Below are 14,032 nucleotides of genomic sequence, written 5' to 3' on the forward strand. Positions count from 1 at the left end.
TGGACTGCAGCGCCGCGCGGAGCGGCTGCCCCTCCGCAGTGGAAGGGCACCTGTGGGAGTTGTCCAGTACCTGCCCGGCAGGGATTCGCACCTGGGTGGAAGGTTGGGCTTGGGTTTTACTTCCTGCTTTAAAACAGGCACACTTTGTCAAGTGAATTTACATGCTAATTTGACAGGTTATAAAACTCTTAAGGCTGGCTTCAGGCTATTTTTTATTTATATGAATTGTGAACTAGATAATGTAGTTTTTTTCCTCTTTAAAAAGTCTTATCTATTTCTGTTGACATTTTTTCCTGTATCAGTCAACTTACTTAGTCCCTGGATTGTATAATCAGCTGATATACATTTTAGCATTGGGATGGCTTAGAGAGCAAGGGTGACAAGGGAGTCTGTGTAGCGCGGGCGAGAGAGAATGCTGCGAAACTATCAAGGAGACTTCTGTTGCGTAAGTGGGCCACCGTCAGGGCGCTGTGTGCCCGTGTGGCTGTGGGTGTGCGCCCGTATGGAGGCGGGATCTTCCTTGTTCATCCAGCTGGGATTGGCCAGCACCAGGAGAGCCTTGAGAAGATTTTTCACTGTGCTGTGTAAAATGTCAGCTCTTTTCCAGGATTTGACGAACAAAAAGACAAAGCAGCCTGATTTTTGTCTCCTGGGGCAACTATTGTTTATTTTTCTGAAAATTACCTGATGGGATTCCAACAAAAATTGAATGCTAATAGGTAAAATTTAAACTTCTTCCCTAAACTTAGTTTCCACATATTCTACATTTTATATTTTGAAATTCTAAAGTTCAAAATCACATGATTTTGCTTTTTCAGACCAGAAGCTGAAAAAAATAAGGCTAGTATTGATTTGATAAGTAGTGATGTTGGTAAAGGTACCCTTTGGGTTTTGAGGCCTACTGTGTTAAGCAAATACAGGGTCTATTTACATATGTTGGTTTGTAATTAAGTTAGCTGCACAAGCAGAGCTTTGTTGGCCAAATTCAGAATAGTTTCTAGAATCCTGATTTGGAAATTGCTTTATTCAGAAACTCTTTTCCCACTCTGCCACCATGAGAGGGTAGAACAACCAGCCTCTTCCGGTAAGAATAAATGAATTATGGAAACCTAAATTTAGCATTATTGTTTAATGACTTGATTATTTTAAAAGTCTCTTTGGGGCAAAGTTATTCTAGACATTGACTTTATTTAAGGCATATTTCTTATATTCTTCAACTTGAAGGTGCTTCCTTTTTTACACGTTTTTATCACCTCACTGTCAGCCAGCCACACCCATGTGGTGTCACCAGCATTTCATTATTTATCCCAGCCTCTTAGGGATTTTCTCTTGCTCTTCAAGCTTTACAGTGAAATGTATTTATTTAAATTAAAATGTAAACCTCACTTAATCCCAACTATTATGTATGAGTAATACCTCAAATTTATTAATAAGAACAGGACTAACACAGTCATTAAAAAAAAAAAAAAGACCAACACAGTTACGAGTATGTGGTTTGTGTCGGAGTAGAGACGGGGGCATCTCCCTTGTCCCCTTCCCCAGCTGAGGGGGGGAGGCGGAAACACGTGCAGTTTTGGCTCTGGCTTGTTCTCTTTGGGAGCAGCTGCAAGGGGGGCCATGCTCTGTGTGGGGAGTGAAAGAAGGTGTCTCTGACAGGCCAGGGTCCAGGTTGGGACTCAGCTCCTGTCCTCTTGGGAAGGCTTAACCTATATATGTGGCATCTGAGTTTCTAGGTCAACATACACAGACCTGTGTAGTACATAATGGAGCTGAAGTCAGTGTCTAACAAAATCACAAAGCTACAGAACTTCAGTGTCCCTGTTTTTTATGGGAGACTCTGGGAACTTAATCACCATAACATTGTTTCTAGGGAGATGTTTATTCAGAATTTCATCTGGCAACTTGCCAGCTAACTTTTTTTTTTTCTTTTTCTTAAGACAGTTTCTCTCTGTTGCCCTGGCTGGAGTGCAGTGGTGTGATCATAGCTCACTGCATCCCCCAACTCCTGGGCTCAAGCAGTCCTACCTCAGCCTCCCAAGTAGCTGGGACTACAGGCACTCGACACCATGCCCAGCTAATTTTTTTCTATTTTTGATAGAGACAGGGTCTTGCTTTTGCTCAGACTAGTCTCAAGCTCCTGAACTCAAGCGATCCTCCCACCTCTGCCTCCCAGAGTGCTAGGATTACAGGCATGAGCCACTGCACCTGGCCCTAACTTCTTAAGTTATCTTCTGTCTGTTCAGCCTGCCACCCCCCACAGTACTTAGCTGGGGTGCTCAGGCCTCCCAGAAGGGGAAAGGAGAGAAAGAGAACCCAGCTCCCAGCTTCGTCTCCAAGTGGAGTCCTCCTGGGTGCTGTGAGGGCTGAGCTGTTGATGCTTAACTGCCTTTCAACTCTTTTGCCCACCTTAGGAAGATTCCAGCCCCTCCACTCCGGATGAGAACGAAACCTCCACGACGACCACCAGTGCCTTCACCATCCAGGAGTATTTTGCCAGGCGCATGGCAGAGCTGAAGAGCAAGCCCCAGGGCACAGCTCCCCGGCCCGACGTTTCAGATACCCAAGTGGAACTGAAAAGGAGAAAGAAAAGAAACCAAGAGAAAACAGGTAAAAGTGTGGAGAGTTACCCCCAACCCAAGGCCAAGCAGCCTGAGGAGGAAAAGTGCGAGGAAGAAGCAAGCCACGAGCGTCTGGCCAAGAAGAAGAGAGCCCTGACGGAGCAGCAGCCCGGACGCCCCCGTCGGGAGGAGAGTTCTGACGACGTGCAGCCCGCTGGTGACCAGGATGTGAGCCCAACGCCCACAAAAAGGAGAGAAAAGAAAAAGCTGCAAAAGCCAGTAGAGGTGGCAGTGGACATTGTGCCAGCTGAAACACCAGTAAAGAAGAAGAAGAAAAAGAAGAAAGGTTCCAAATGAGCTGTCTCCGGGCAGGGCCTCCGACCGCTCCGCCGTCCGGGCGCTGCCGGCAGCCGCCTTGGCCCGAAGTCAGAGTTAACCCCAGAGAGTTTGGGCATCTGTTAACATGCCGTGGGTTGCCGAGTCTCGCCCTCGCGCCGCACTTCCCCGAGTTATATTCCCAGGAGAACTTTTTAATCTTCTAAATCATGGCTCTCATAAACAAATAAATTTTTTTATAAACTCGGAGCCCTTCACCACGAGTGTTTATTCATGTCTTACGACTCCATCCAGTCGTGTAAGTGTGCACGCATGTGAGTCAGTGTCTCCGTCCGTGTTTGCCTTTGATTCCCTTCGGTAACAACGAATGGGGCTTCCTTCTGAAGCACTCGGTCCAATTAAAGGATTAAGAGGCAATAGCTTGGATTCAGATAGTTCCTTTTGTTCTATAGCCAACCATACATTTTTGCCAAGTAGGATTATATGATTACATTCCCAAATCAGAGGGGTTTTTGGTCCTGCTGTGTAGTGTTTGGGTTTGTTTGGGCAGACTGTTCTAATGCCCTCTTGTCCACTACGCCACGGCGGCCCAGCGTTCTCAGGTCTTCTCCCCACGACGGCAGAGCTCCAGACGCGGACGGACGCTGGGGACAGTGTCAGCTCTCAGCTCTCGTGGGAGACCTCTCGTGGTTCCTGTGCTGGATGTAGGTGGTCGATGCGTTTCCTTCGGGGGGTCCTGGAAGACGGTCCCTAGTGAGCTCTGACTTACTCTAATGATCAGAAGGTTCAGAAAACTGAGAGGCCGAGATCACAAAACTAACGTCAGTCTCAGATTGGGGCTGCCTTGTGGGAGGTCTTAAAAGCATAGATACTATATAAACAGTAAAAGACACCTTTCAGGCCTGCCCAAACCAAATGGTGTCGCCTCCTGGTGTTTGTGCCACCTTCTCCTGCCACACCCTGGCCTGTCTCCCTGTGTGTCGGCCACACGCCCCCTCTGGGGTTCACGCAGATACCTGCAGACGCCTCCCACCCTCCCTGGGACACAGAAGGAAAAGAAAGCGCACACTGAGGGTTAGAGGTCCAGCCCTGTGGTTTGCTCAGCCTGTGTCCTCTCCTCTGGTGTCTGTCTTCTCTTCATATCTTCCTTCTTTTCTTCTTCATCCTTGTCTGCTTTTATTGTCCCCTTCCCACTCTCCTCTTCCTTCTAGTTCCCAGTTTTCCTGTACCCCCTTTCCAGCTCCTGTGCCCTGTCCTGCCAGTCTCGAGGCTGCTTGGCCCTGCTCCTGGCAGTCCCGTCAGAGCAGCCGTGGGGCGCGGCAGAGAGGGAGGCACAGGCGGCGTGTTGTTCTCCACTTGATTTATAGATTGCTACTGGTAACAGGAACTAAAACTCGCCCACACTCCAGTGACCTTTTGCCCTTGATTTTAACTCTTGAGGTCAGACATTAGATAGGAAGCACAGTCCCCAGATTCTTGGAGTGGAGAAAGCACACGGAGAATGTTTGCTTTTAGTCTCTGAGGATACTGAACAGTGCTCATTGTTTAAAAAGACACACATGCACACACAGCCCACAGAGAAGATTCTTACAAATTCAGAGCCTGAGGACTCATCTGAGTTTTATCATGTGCCCCAAAGTTTAGAATCTCAGGATAATAAAGCCCCAAAGATTTTTAAAGTCACTTTTCCCCACAGAGGGCACATGCCCAAGTTATCTCTGCTTGTCCTGTCTTGTATGTGAAACAGATCCAGCACAGGGATGTATGCAAACCTAAAGGGAGCTAACTTGTAAAAAAGTATATATAAATGGTTTTTTTCCTATTATTTTATTAACTTTAACTGCCTTCACCAATAAAAAATGAGAGCCCGGAGAACATGCTGGATTCGTGTAGGCGTATTTAGGAGGCAGGTGAGTTGCATTTAGGCCATACGTGGGGGTGAGCGGCCGGGTAGGAAGAGCAGAGGAGGGAGGTGCAGCAGGGAGCTGCAGTCCTTGGAGTTAGGAATTCCCAGGCAGCTGTGCCACGGGTTTGCTTACATGCAACTTTTACAGAGAAGGTAGAATGTGGTGATGATGATTTTCATGGGCTGGAGAAAGGACTCCTGAATGGTTTCAAAATCGAGTGGGCAGCCTGAGAACCAGGTATGTGCTCAGCAAAGGTGAGCAGGGTGACCATTTGCCAGGAAGGAGATGGAGCCTTGTATTTTCTCTAGAAATCCTCAGCTTTCATGTCTCCTAGGTGTCTCTTTCAGGCCACTTAATTTTCTAGATCTCAGTGAAAGTTAGAATAATGAAACATATACTCTGAAAATTGCATTTTGTAGTCTTGATACTTTAATAATTATTGGCATATGAACCCTGTTTGCCTTGAGTTATTTCACCAGGTAAAAACACATTAATTTTGTAGTCTTCAGTGCTTTCCTTGGTATGGTTCAATTTTAAGAGGAAAAGTTGCTTCCCAGGAAAATAAGTGTCCACTGAAGAGGTTTCCCCATGCTGTCCTAAGCAACCTTCTTTCTTTTTCTGGTAGTTCTAATGAATAATGAATTATGATGTGAGGTCTTAGGTGCCTGGTTTTATTCCAAGCACTTTAAATAAATCAATTCACTGAATTCTCAGACAACGCGGTGAGGCAACCATTATCATCGTCCCCTCTTAGAAGAGTCCCTTTCCATTTTCATAACTAGATTTATAATTCCCTGAGAGACCCGGCAATGCTCGAGTCCCCTCTCTACCCCAGGCACAAACTGGCATTCCTTTTCTTCCGTCCTAGCTCCCGCCAAGTCCCACTTCACCTGATAGGCAAGCTTCCCTGCTGCTGACGTTCTTCAAATGTCATCGTTACTTTTAAGTGGGAATGCATGTGAAAGCAGCTGGCAGAGAGGGTCACAATACCAAAACCAGGAAAGGACACAACCAAAAAAGAAAACTACAGACCAATATCCTTTATGAATATAGATGTAAAAATTCTCAACAAAATCCTAGCAAACCCAATTCAGGTGCTTATCAAAAAAATAATCCATCACAACCAAGTGGGCTTCATCTCAGAGATGCAGGGATGGTTCAACATAGGCAAATCTATAAATGTAATTCACATAAATAGAAGCAACAACCAAAGACCATATGATCCTCTCAATAGATGCAGAAAAAGCATTCAACAAAATTCAACACCCTTTTATGATAGGAACACTTAACAAAGTGGGCATAGGCGGGACTTACCTAAAAATGATACAAGCCATATATGACAAACCCACAGCCAGCATCATAGTGAATGGGAAAAAACTGAAAACATTCCCACTTAGAACTGGAACCAGACAAGGTTGCCCTCTATCACTGCTTCTGTTCAACATAGTGCTGGAAGTCCTAGCCAGAGCAATCAGACAAGAGAAGAAAATCAAGGGCATCCAAATGGGAGCAGAAGAGGTCAAACTATTGCTCTTTGCTGAGGATATGATCTTATATCTAGAAAACCCCAAAGATTCTGCCATGAGACTACTGGAATTGATAAACAAATTCAGCTAAGTCTCAGGTTACATAATCAATGTACAAAAATCAATACCATTCCTATACGCTAACAACAGTCAAACTGAGAACCAAATAAAGACTCAATACCCTTCACAATAGCAACAAAGAAAGTAAAATACCTAGGAATACTTTTAACTAAGGAGGTAAAAGACCTCTACAGGGAGAAGTACAAAACACCGAGGAAGGAAATAGCAGAGGACGTAAACAGGTGGAAAACCATACCATGCTCATGGATTGGCAGAATCAACATTGTTAAAATGTCTATACTACCCAAAGTGATCTACACATTCAATGCAATCCCTATTAAAATACCAAGATCATTTTTCACAGATCTAGAAAAAATAATTCTATGCTTCGTTTGGAACCAGAGAAGATCCTATATAACAAAAGCAATCTTAAGCAAAAAGAACAAATTGGGAGACATCAATTTACCAGACTTCAAGCTATACTACAAGGCTATAGTAACTAAAACAGCATGGTACTGGCACAAGAACAGAAACATAGACCAATGGAACAGAACTGAGAACCCAGATATAAAACCATCCTCATATGGCCATCTAATCTTTGAATTTGAGGTAGTAGTATTTGTATGAGCTGCAGAAAATACTTCCAGGTACACTGCACATTAGAAATTCTCAATGGATTTTCTTTTCCAGCTTGGTCAAGAGATTGGTGGGAAATTGAGTAAGCCAGCTCCCTAAAACCTGTTTGCAAGTCTGTGAGAAAAGACAGAATTTCCTCAATTTGCAGAAAATATTGATACTGTGGAAAGATTAAACCCAAATGAGTATTTGTTTCCTAGCACAGGCCATCGCTCCACCTCTCTCCTCTTCCACCTGTTCACTGACTGGCAGGCGCATGCCAAGACCTGTTTTTTAAATAAGAAACAGCATCAGAGAAATGTTTCGGTACAGTGTCTCCAAGTGAGCTCAGCCCTTGGATCAGCAAGCGGCGGCTGTCTTTGGATTTGAGTAAGAACCTCACCATCACCCTATTTATCTCTCGGGTTCTGCAGCCACTGCAATTTGGAGCCTGTTGTGCTGGCGGGCGGGGTGGGGAAGGTCAGATTGGGTGCTCCGGTGTGATTTTATAGTGCTCGATAATTAATGAGCAAATTAGTACCATGTCCTAATAAAGAAGATGACTAAACTCCTTGCATAAAAGTATACAATCTGTTTAGGAAATGGTAAGTATACTCAAATGACATGCACATTCATAGAACCAGGAAGAGTGTGGAAAAGCCAGAAAAAGACGACAGGTAAGGAAGGGCAAGTGGGAACAGCATTGTGCCTGTGTTCTAGAGTGGTATAGATCAGCGGTCCCCAACCTTCTTGACATCAGGGACCGTTTTCATGGGAGACAATTTTTCCACAGACAGTGGGGGGGCAATGGTTTCGGGATGATTCAAGCATATTACATTTATTGTGTACTGTTCTATTATTATTACATTGTAATATATAATGAAATAATTATACAATTCACTGTAGGTTGGGGACCCCTGGAGTAGGTGGTTGGGTAGGTGGCTATGCAGCCTGCACGAGGAGCCGTTTCCTCCCGCCTGAGCTGAAGTTCTGTGCAAGCATTAGCAATGAGCTTTTAGGGAAAGCTGCAGTGAATTCTTTAGCTGAGGGAAGACTTTTGTAATTAGTTGTATGTGGAATGTTCTGTGTGTATAATCTATTCTATATTGGGTTTCCTTAGAGAAAAGTGTGTGGATGCTGAAAGCAGTTATTCTAAAAGCATTTACTGAACACCAATTTTGGGCTAAAGACCAATTCAAGATGGAGTAACTGACTCATTACGAGTCTCTCCACATCCTGGTTCTACCGATTTGTGTCACTGAGAATGGGCCACCATATGCTAGCATCGCCTCCTCCCGGCTGGCCCGTTTCTTCCCGTTAGCATTCATGTGAACCTTAATGAAGTCAGGCGATGAGCTGTGAGAAATTCTTCGTTCATTCATTATCTGACTTGAACCTGAGGAGCGACTTTCCTCTAGAATCTTCCTGTTAATATTTCTAACTCTGTGATAAATAAGCAAAATTATATTACCCACACTCCTCCACAGCGAGTGCATTAGAATGTGTTTTGCCCAAGCGGGGAGGCTCTAAGTGGAAAAGATCAGTCTGAAGACGGAGCCCAGCTCCCCTCCCGCCCCTCCTGTCACTGGCGGACCTGCTGAGGGGATGTGGCCTCCAGGGAGCCTGACTCCACCCACCAACGAGGGACCCCCTTGACCCTGGACGGGACCAAACAGAGGTATTAACAAACGTTAAAGAAATGGAAAACCTAACTCTAGCCTTCAGACCTTGGAGAGAGGAGGTTGTGAGCAGGCCAGGGTGACCTAAGCACCTTGACAGATGGATGCGTCCTTGTCTTCCACACTTGGCAGGTATGTGGCTCCCTGGGTGTGTGACTTCATTCCAGACCATCTGTCTTCCTGCTCCAGCTGTCCTGGCTCCGTACCACATACCACCCCTGCGTCTCCTCCTCTCCTCCATACCCCTGGTCCTCCTCCTCCTCCTGCCGACAACTGGTGTGAGAAGGAAACAGGAAGCCTTTGAATGTTTTTGAGCCATGGGTTCTGTCCTCACCTTCATTGTCTCTGTACGTTCTCTGCCTGTGTACTCGTGGCTGACACTGCTGCTTTCTGGACCGTTCCCAGGTCGCCATCTCCCTCCTCCACTGAGCTCAAGCTTTCCTCCTTCATCTCCAAGCCGGCCATGGCGAAGGTCCCCCAGATGCAGTGGGTCTGAAAGGCACTCTTGTTCATCCTTTCCAGGCTGCCTCCTGCGCCCCGTTACTGTTACGGGGTTCCCTGTGCTCTCATTCACTGTGGCTCCGACATCGAGAGTCATCAACAATTCAGCCCAGTCAAGCGTCTGCTACAGGCGTCCCGAGTAGGGCCTGGCCCTTGGGAGCTCACGACCCGGCACTGCCGCCCTCTGAGCCCTGCCTGCTCAGTGCTGCCCCACGCTCCAAGGCCAGGCCCTGCTTTCCATTCTCCCCGCCTCCTGCCCGTCACCCCCGATACTGCTTCCTGGGACCCCTGCCCCCGGCTTGCCCTCTCCCCCTAGTCCGTCACCGTGGCTCCTGCTGGCATCAAGCCCTGCCCCAGATGCCAACAACAACTTCCCCAGCCTGTCCTGCCCCGGCCCCTAGAAGCAATCTCTCCCTTTTCTGAGTTTTCATTGTGGTCTCCACATTCATGAAAGTCCACTTGTATTAGTTTTGGGATATGTCACTTTCCCCATTCAACTCTAGGGCCTCAGAAAGTGACGTTAATCTTTGTGTCTCTGTAGCACCCGGGACGATGACTTCCACACAGTAGGTACAGGACGCAAAGGAATAAAAATGAGCAGACTGCACCTGTGCTAGAGCCGTGCTCTGAAGGCCTAGGTGTGTCCCAGGACAAGGGCGTCTTACCAGGGATGCACTGCCGTGGCCACAGCCCCTCTGAGGTCCCCCTGAATCCCAACACTGTGTCCAGAATACATGAGGCCTGTCACCCAGCTTGTGTAAGAGCTTGGCTACGAATTCCTCTGCACTTCTCCCCTAGGGCCTTCCGTGTCACTGTTCCCTGGCCACTGGGATTTCAGATGACCTCTCTCCAGGGCCTTATTTCGAGTCTCCCTTGCTGTCGGATTAAATGAACAAGGGACCTAGCAGAATGCCTGACAGCCGCACTCAATGCATTTTCCTGTCTCCTGACACCCACAAGAGGAGAAAATGAAGCGGAAGTGCTCCAGAGGTTCTTTAAGGCAGTGAATCTGCTCTTTATGATGCAACAATGGCGGACACATTTCATTCATCTAAACCCCAAGTGTGCCACGCAAGAGTGAACCCTAATGCAACTGTGGACTTGGTGATGACATGTCAATGCAGGTTCATCGATTGTGACAAAGCACCTCTCTGGGGAGATGTTGGTAGTTGGGGAGGCTATGCGTGTATGGGGGTAGGGGGTAGATGGGAGTTCTTTGTACCTTTTCATTTTACTGCGGACCTAAAACAACTTCAAGAAAATAAAGTCTTTTCAGTCTTTGTTAACAATGTGAGCACACCTTACTGAAGTTGAGGAACCCAGACAGTCAGGAGGGCAGCTACTGTCCTCTCTCAGATGTGGCGGCAGGTGCCAGCAGTCCCGGTGCTCTGCAGAGTCTTCACCAGGGCTCCTGAGCCACCTGCTCCCGCCACTGTCACTCAGGACTGACCGGCTCCCGGGTGAGACACAGGGTGCGGTCGGGTCATCCTGGAGGCAGCAGAGTCCCAGGAAGGCGCAGGGCTCACAACTGGAGGTGGTGACCCGTGCGCAGGCCCTGGGGCAGAGGGTGGGGCAGGGTTGCGTTGACTCAGACTTCTCAGGTGACAGGCTTCAGGATCCTGCCCTTGCCCAGACTCCTAGGCAGCCCCACATGGGGCAAGTTGTTGCAATTCAGCCTGGAGGGATTACAAAATCCTACCGTGATGAGGCAAGGCGCTGCCATCGAGATAAACAAATGGGTTAACTGAACTGGAAGAGGAAGAACGAGTGATTCGGATTCATAAGCCAGTGAGCCTTCCAAATCAGAGGGTCCCTAAGACAAGACATCCTGCTCACCCCAGCCCTGTGAGAGCTGTGTTCTCACGTTCCTCATTTTGCTAAGCACCTTGACCAAGGTGGCCAGTTCACAAAGCGCAGGGGGAATGTCTACCGCACCACGCCACCTCCCCAAACTCTAAGCCCTTTTTGATCCTACTGGGGTTCAAGTTATGAATACTATGTTTGCTTTTTGTTTTTAATAACTGAATTTATTCTGTTCTACATGTGATTTAGTCCATTTTGGGATGTAGGTGCCTTCATACCAACTACAATTTGATTCCCAAGTAAGAGGAGAGTTACACAAAATGCTGTGGGGAAAGTCCCATCGGATGTGTTCGTTTAATCTTTCATTCCACAAACCTTAACTGGTTAAGGCTCTGCTAGGGCTGGGAATACAAATATGGCAGTGACATTGCCCCAGCCCTCAAGAGCTCACCATTTGGTTAACTGTATCACAAGGAAGATGTAAACCTATCTCTATTCACAAGTGACATGTTCTTATATGTAGAAAACCCTAAAGATTGGACACAATAAGAAAACTTCTACAACTAGTAAACAAATTCAGCAAAGTTGCAGGATACAAAATTAGCATGCAAAAATCAGTTGCATTTCTATTCACAAACAATGAACAATCCAAAGAGGAAATTAAGAAAACAATTCCATTAACATCCAGACGTGTGTCTAAGGCTGTATTAGACACCCCACACGCATACTCCCACAGCTGAACTGCCAGACAGATGACTTCTGCAGCATGAGTGACTCCAGGCACAACCAGCAGGAAAACCACCAGCTAAGCCCAGCCCAACTACTAACCCACAGCAATCCTGGGGGCGTGGAGTCCATTTACAATAACATCAAAAGAGTAAGATACTTAGGAATGAATTTAACCAAGGAGATGAAAGACCTGTACAATTAAAACTATAAAATGTTGAAAAAAATTATAGACACAAATAAATGGAAAGACATCCCATATTCGTGGCTTGGAAGGCAATATTATTAAGATGTCAATACTACCCAAAGCTATCTACAGATTCGATGCATTTCCTATCAAAATCCCAATGTCAGTTTTTTGCAGAAATAGAAAAATCCATCCTAAAATTTGTATGGTGTCTCAATTATCCTTGAGTAGCCAAAACAACCTTGAAAAAGAAAAACAAAATTGGAGGTCTCACACTTACTCTTTTCAAATATGCTGCAAAGCTATGGTAATCAAAATGTGCAGTACTAGCTTAAAGAGAGACATATATAGTCCAATGAAGTAGAATAGAGTCCATAAACAAATCCTTACATATATAGCCAAATGATTTTCAACAAAGGTGCTAAGACTGTTCCATGGGGAAAGAACAGTCTTTTCAACAAATGGTCTTGGGAAAACTAGTGCTGTTCTTTGAATGTGTCCCCCAAAAGTTTGTGTTGGGAACCTAATGGCCAATGTAACAGTATTAAGAGGTGGGGCCTTTAAGAGGTGATTGGGTTCTGAGGGTGGAGTCCTTGTGAATAGATTAATGCTATTGCAGGAGTGAATTAGTTCTCATGAGAGCAGCTTGTTCCAAAAGCAAGCTGAGCTTGCCCTTGTGACCTCTGTCTCGTGTACTTGCTGCTTTTGCCTTCTGCCTTTCTGCCATGGAATGACCCTCACCAGATCCCAGTGCCATGCTCTTGGACTTCCCAGCCTCCAGAACTGTAAGAAATAAATTTCTTCAAAATTACCTGGTTTATGGTATTCTGTTATAGCAATGGAAAATGACCTGAGACGACTGGATATCCACATGCAAAAAACTAAAATTGTACCCTAGCCTTACACCATATACAAAAATTAACTCAACATGAATGAAGTAAAACCACAAAACTCTTAGAAGAAAACATAGGGGAGAATTTATGACATTTGATTTGGCAATGATTTCTTGGACAAGAAAACAGAAACACAGGCAACAAAAGAAAAAGTAGATAAGTTGGACTTGGCAAAATTAAGGACTTTATTGTGTCAAAGGACATTATCAACAGAGTGAAAAGACAACTCATGGAATGGGGACAAATATTTGTGAATCATTTATCCAATAAGGGATTGATATCTATAATAAAGAACTTCTATAACTCAACAACAAAAAATGATTTAAAAAATAGTCAAAGCACTTGACTAGACATTTCTCTAAAGAAGATATACACATGGCCAATAAGCATATGAAAAGATGCTCAACATCACTAGTCATTAGAAAAATGCAAATCAAAACCATGAGATACTATTTCACACCTATTAGAATGGCTATTGTTAAAAAAGAAATAAAAGTGTTGCTGAGGATGTGGGGACAAATTGAGTCCTTGTCTTCAAATAAACTTTAGAATCAGTCTGTCAAAATCCACAAAATAACTTTCTGGGATTTTGATTTAAATTGCAGTGAATCTAAAGAAAAAGTTGGGAAAAACTGATGTCTTACAATATTACTCCAGAAAGTGGGAATAGCTCTTCATTCTTCTTTAATTTCTTTCATTAGAATTTTGTAATTTTCCTCATATAGATCTTATATATGTTTTTGATTTATACTCAGTATTTTAGTGGTGGGGTTTGGTGCAAATGTAAATGGTATTGTGTTGTTGTTTTTTGTAAATTTCAAATACCAATTTTTCATTGCTGTATATAGGAAAGCAATGAACTTTTACATATTTCCCTTGTATCCTGCAACCTTGCTATAGTTGCCTATAAGTTCTAAGAGATTTCCTCGTCTATTCTTTGTGATTTTTTACACAGATAATTATGTCATCTATTAACAAACACAGTCTTATCTCTTACTTCCCTATTTGTATACTTTTTATTTCCTTTTCTTGTCTTATTGCATTAGCTAAGACTTCCAGTATAATGTTGGAAAACAGTGGTGAGGATTATCCTTGCCGAATTCCTGATACTAACAGGAAAGCATCTATATTCTCACCATTAAGTACAATGTTAGCTGTAGAATTTTTAAAATTTTTTTAATCAAATTGTGGATGTTCTATTTTTAGTTTTTTGGATTTTGTCAAATGATTTTTCTGCCTTT

At 44.8% G+C, this 14,032-nt stretch overlaps 1 protein-coding gene across 1 annotated transcript in view; it reads left to right on the forward strand.

Moving 5' to 3' along the window:
• Positions 1-3,115, forward strand: part of PINX1 (PIN2 (TERF1) interacting telomerase inhibitor 1) — a 50,081-nt gene extending 46,966 nt beyond the window's left edge. The window contains exon 7 of the mRNA XM_069485080.1: positions 2,412-3,115. Within this exon, the coding sequence (XP_069341181.1) occupies positions 2,412-2,915 (504 nt within the window). The 3' untranslated portion in view covers positions 2,916-3,115. The remainder of the gene's footprint in view (positions 1-2,411) is intronic.
• The last annotated feature ends 10,917 nt before the right edge of the window (positions 3,116-14,032 follow it).

Source organism: Eulemur rufifrons, chromosome 12 (genome assembly GCF_041146395.1).
Source record: "Eulemur rufifrons isolate Redbay chromosome 12, OSU_ERuf_1, whole genome shotgun sequence".
NCBI lineage: Eukaryota > Metazoa > Chordata > Mammalia > Primates > Lemuridae > Eulemur > Eulemur rufifrons.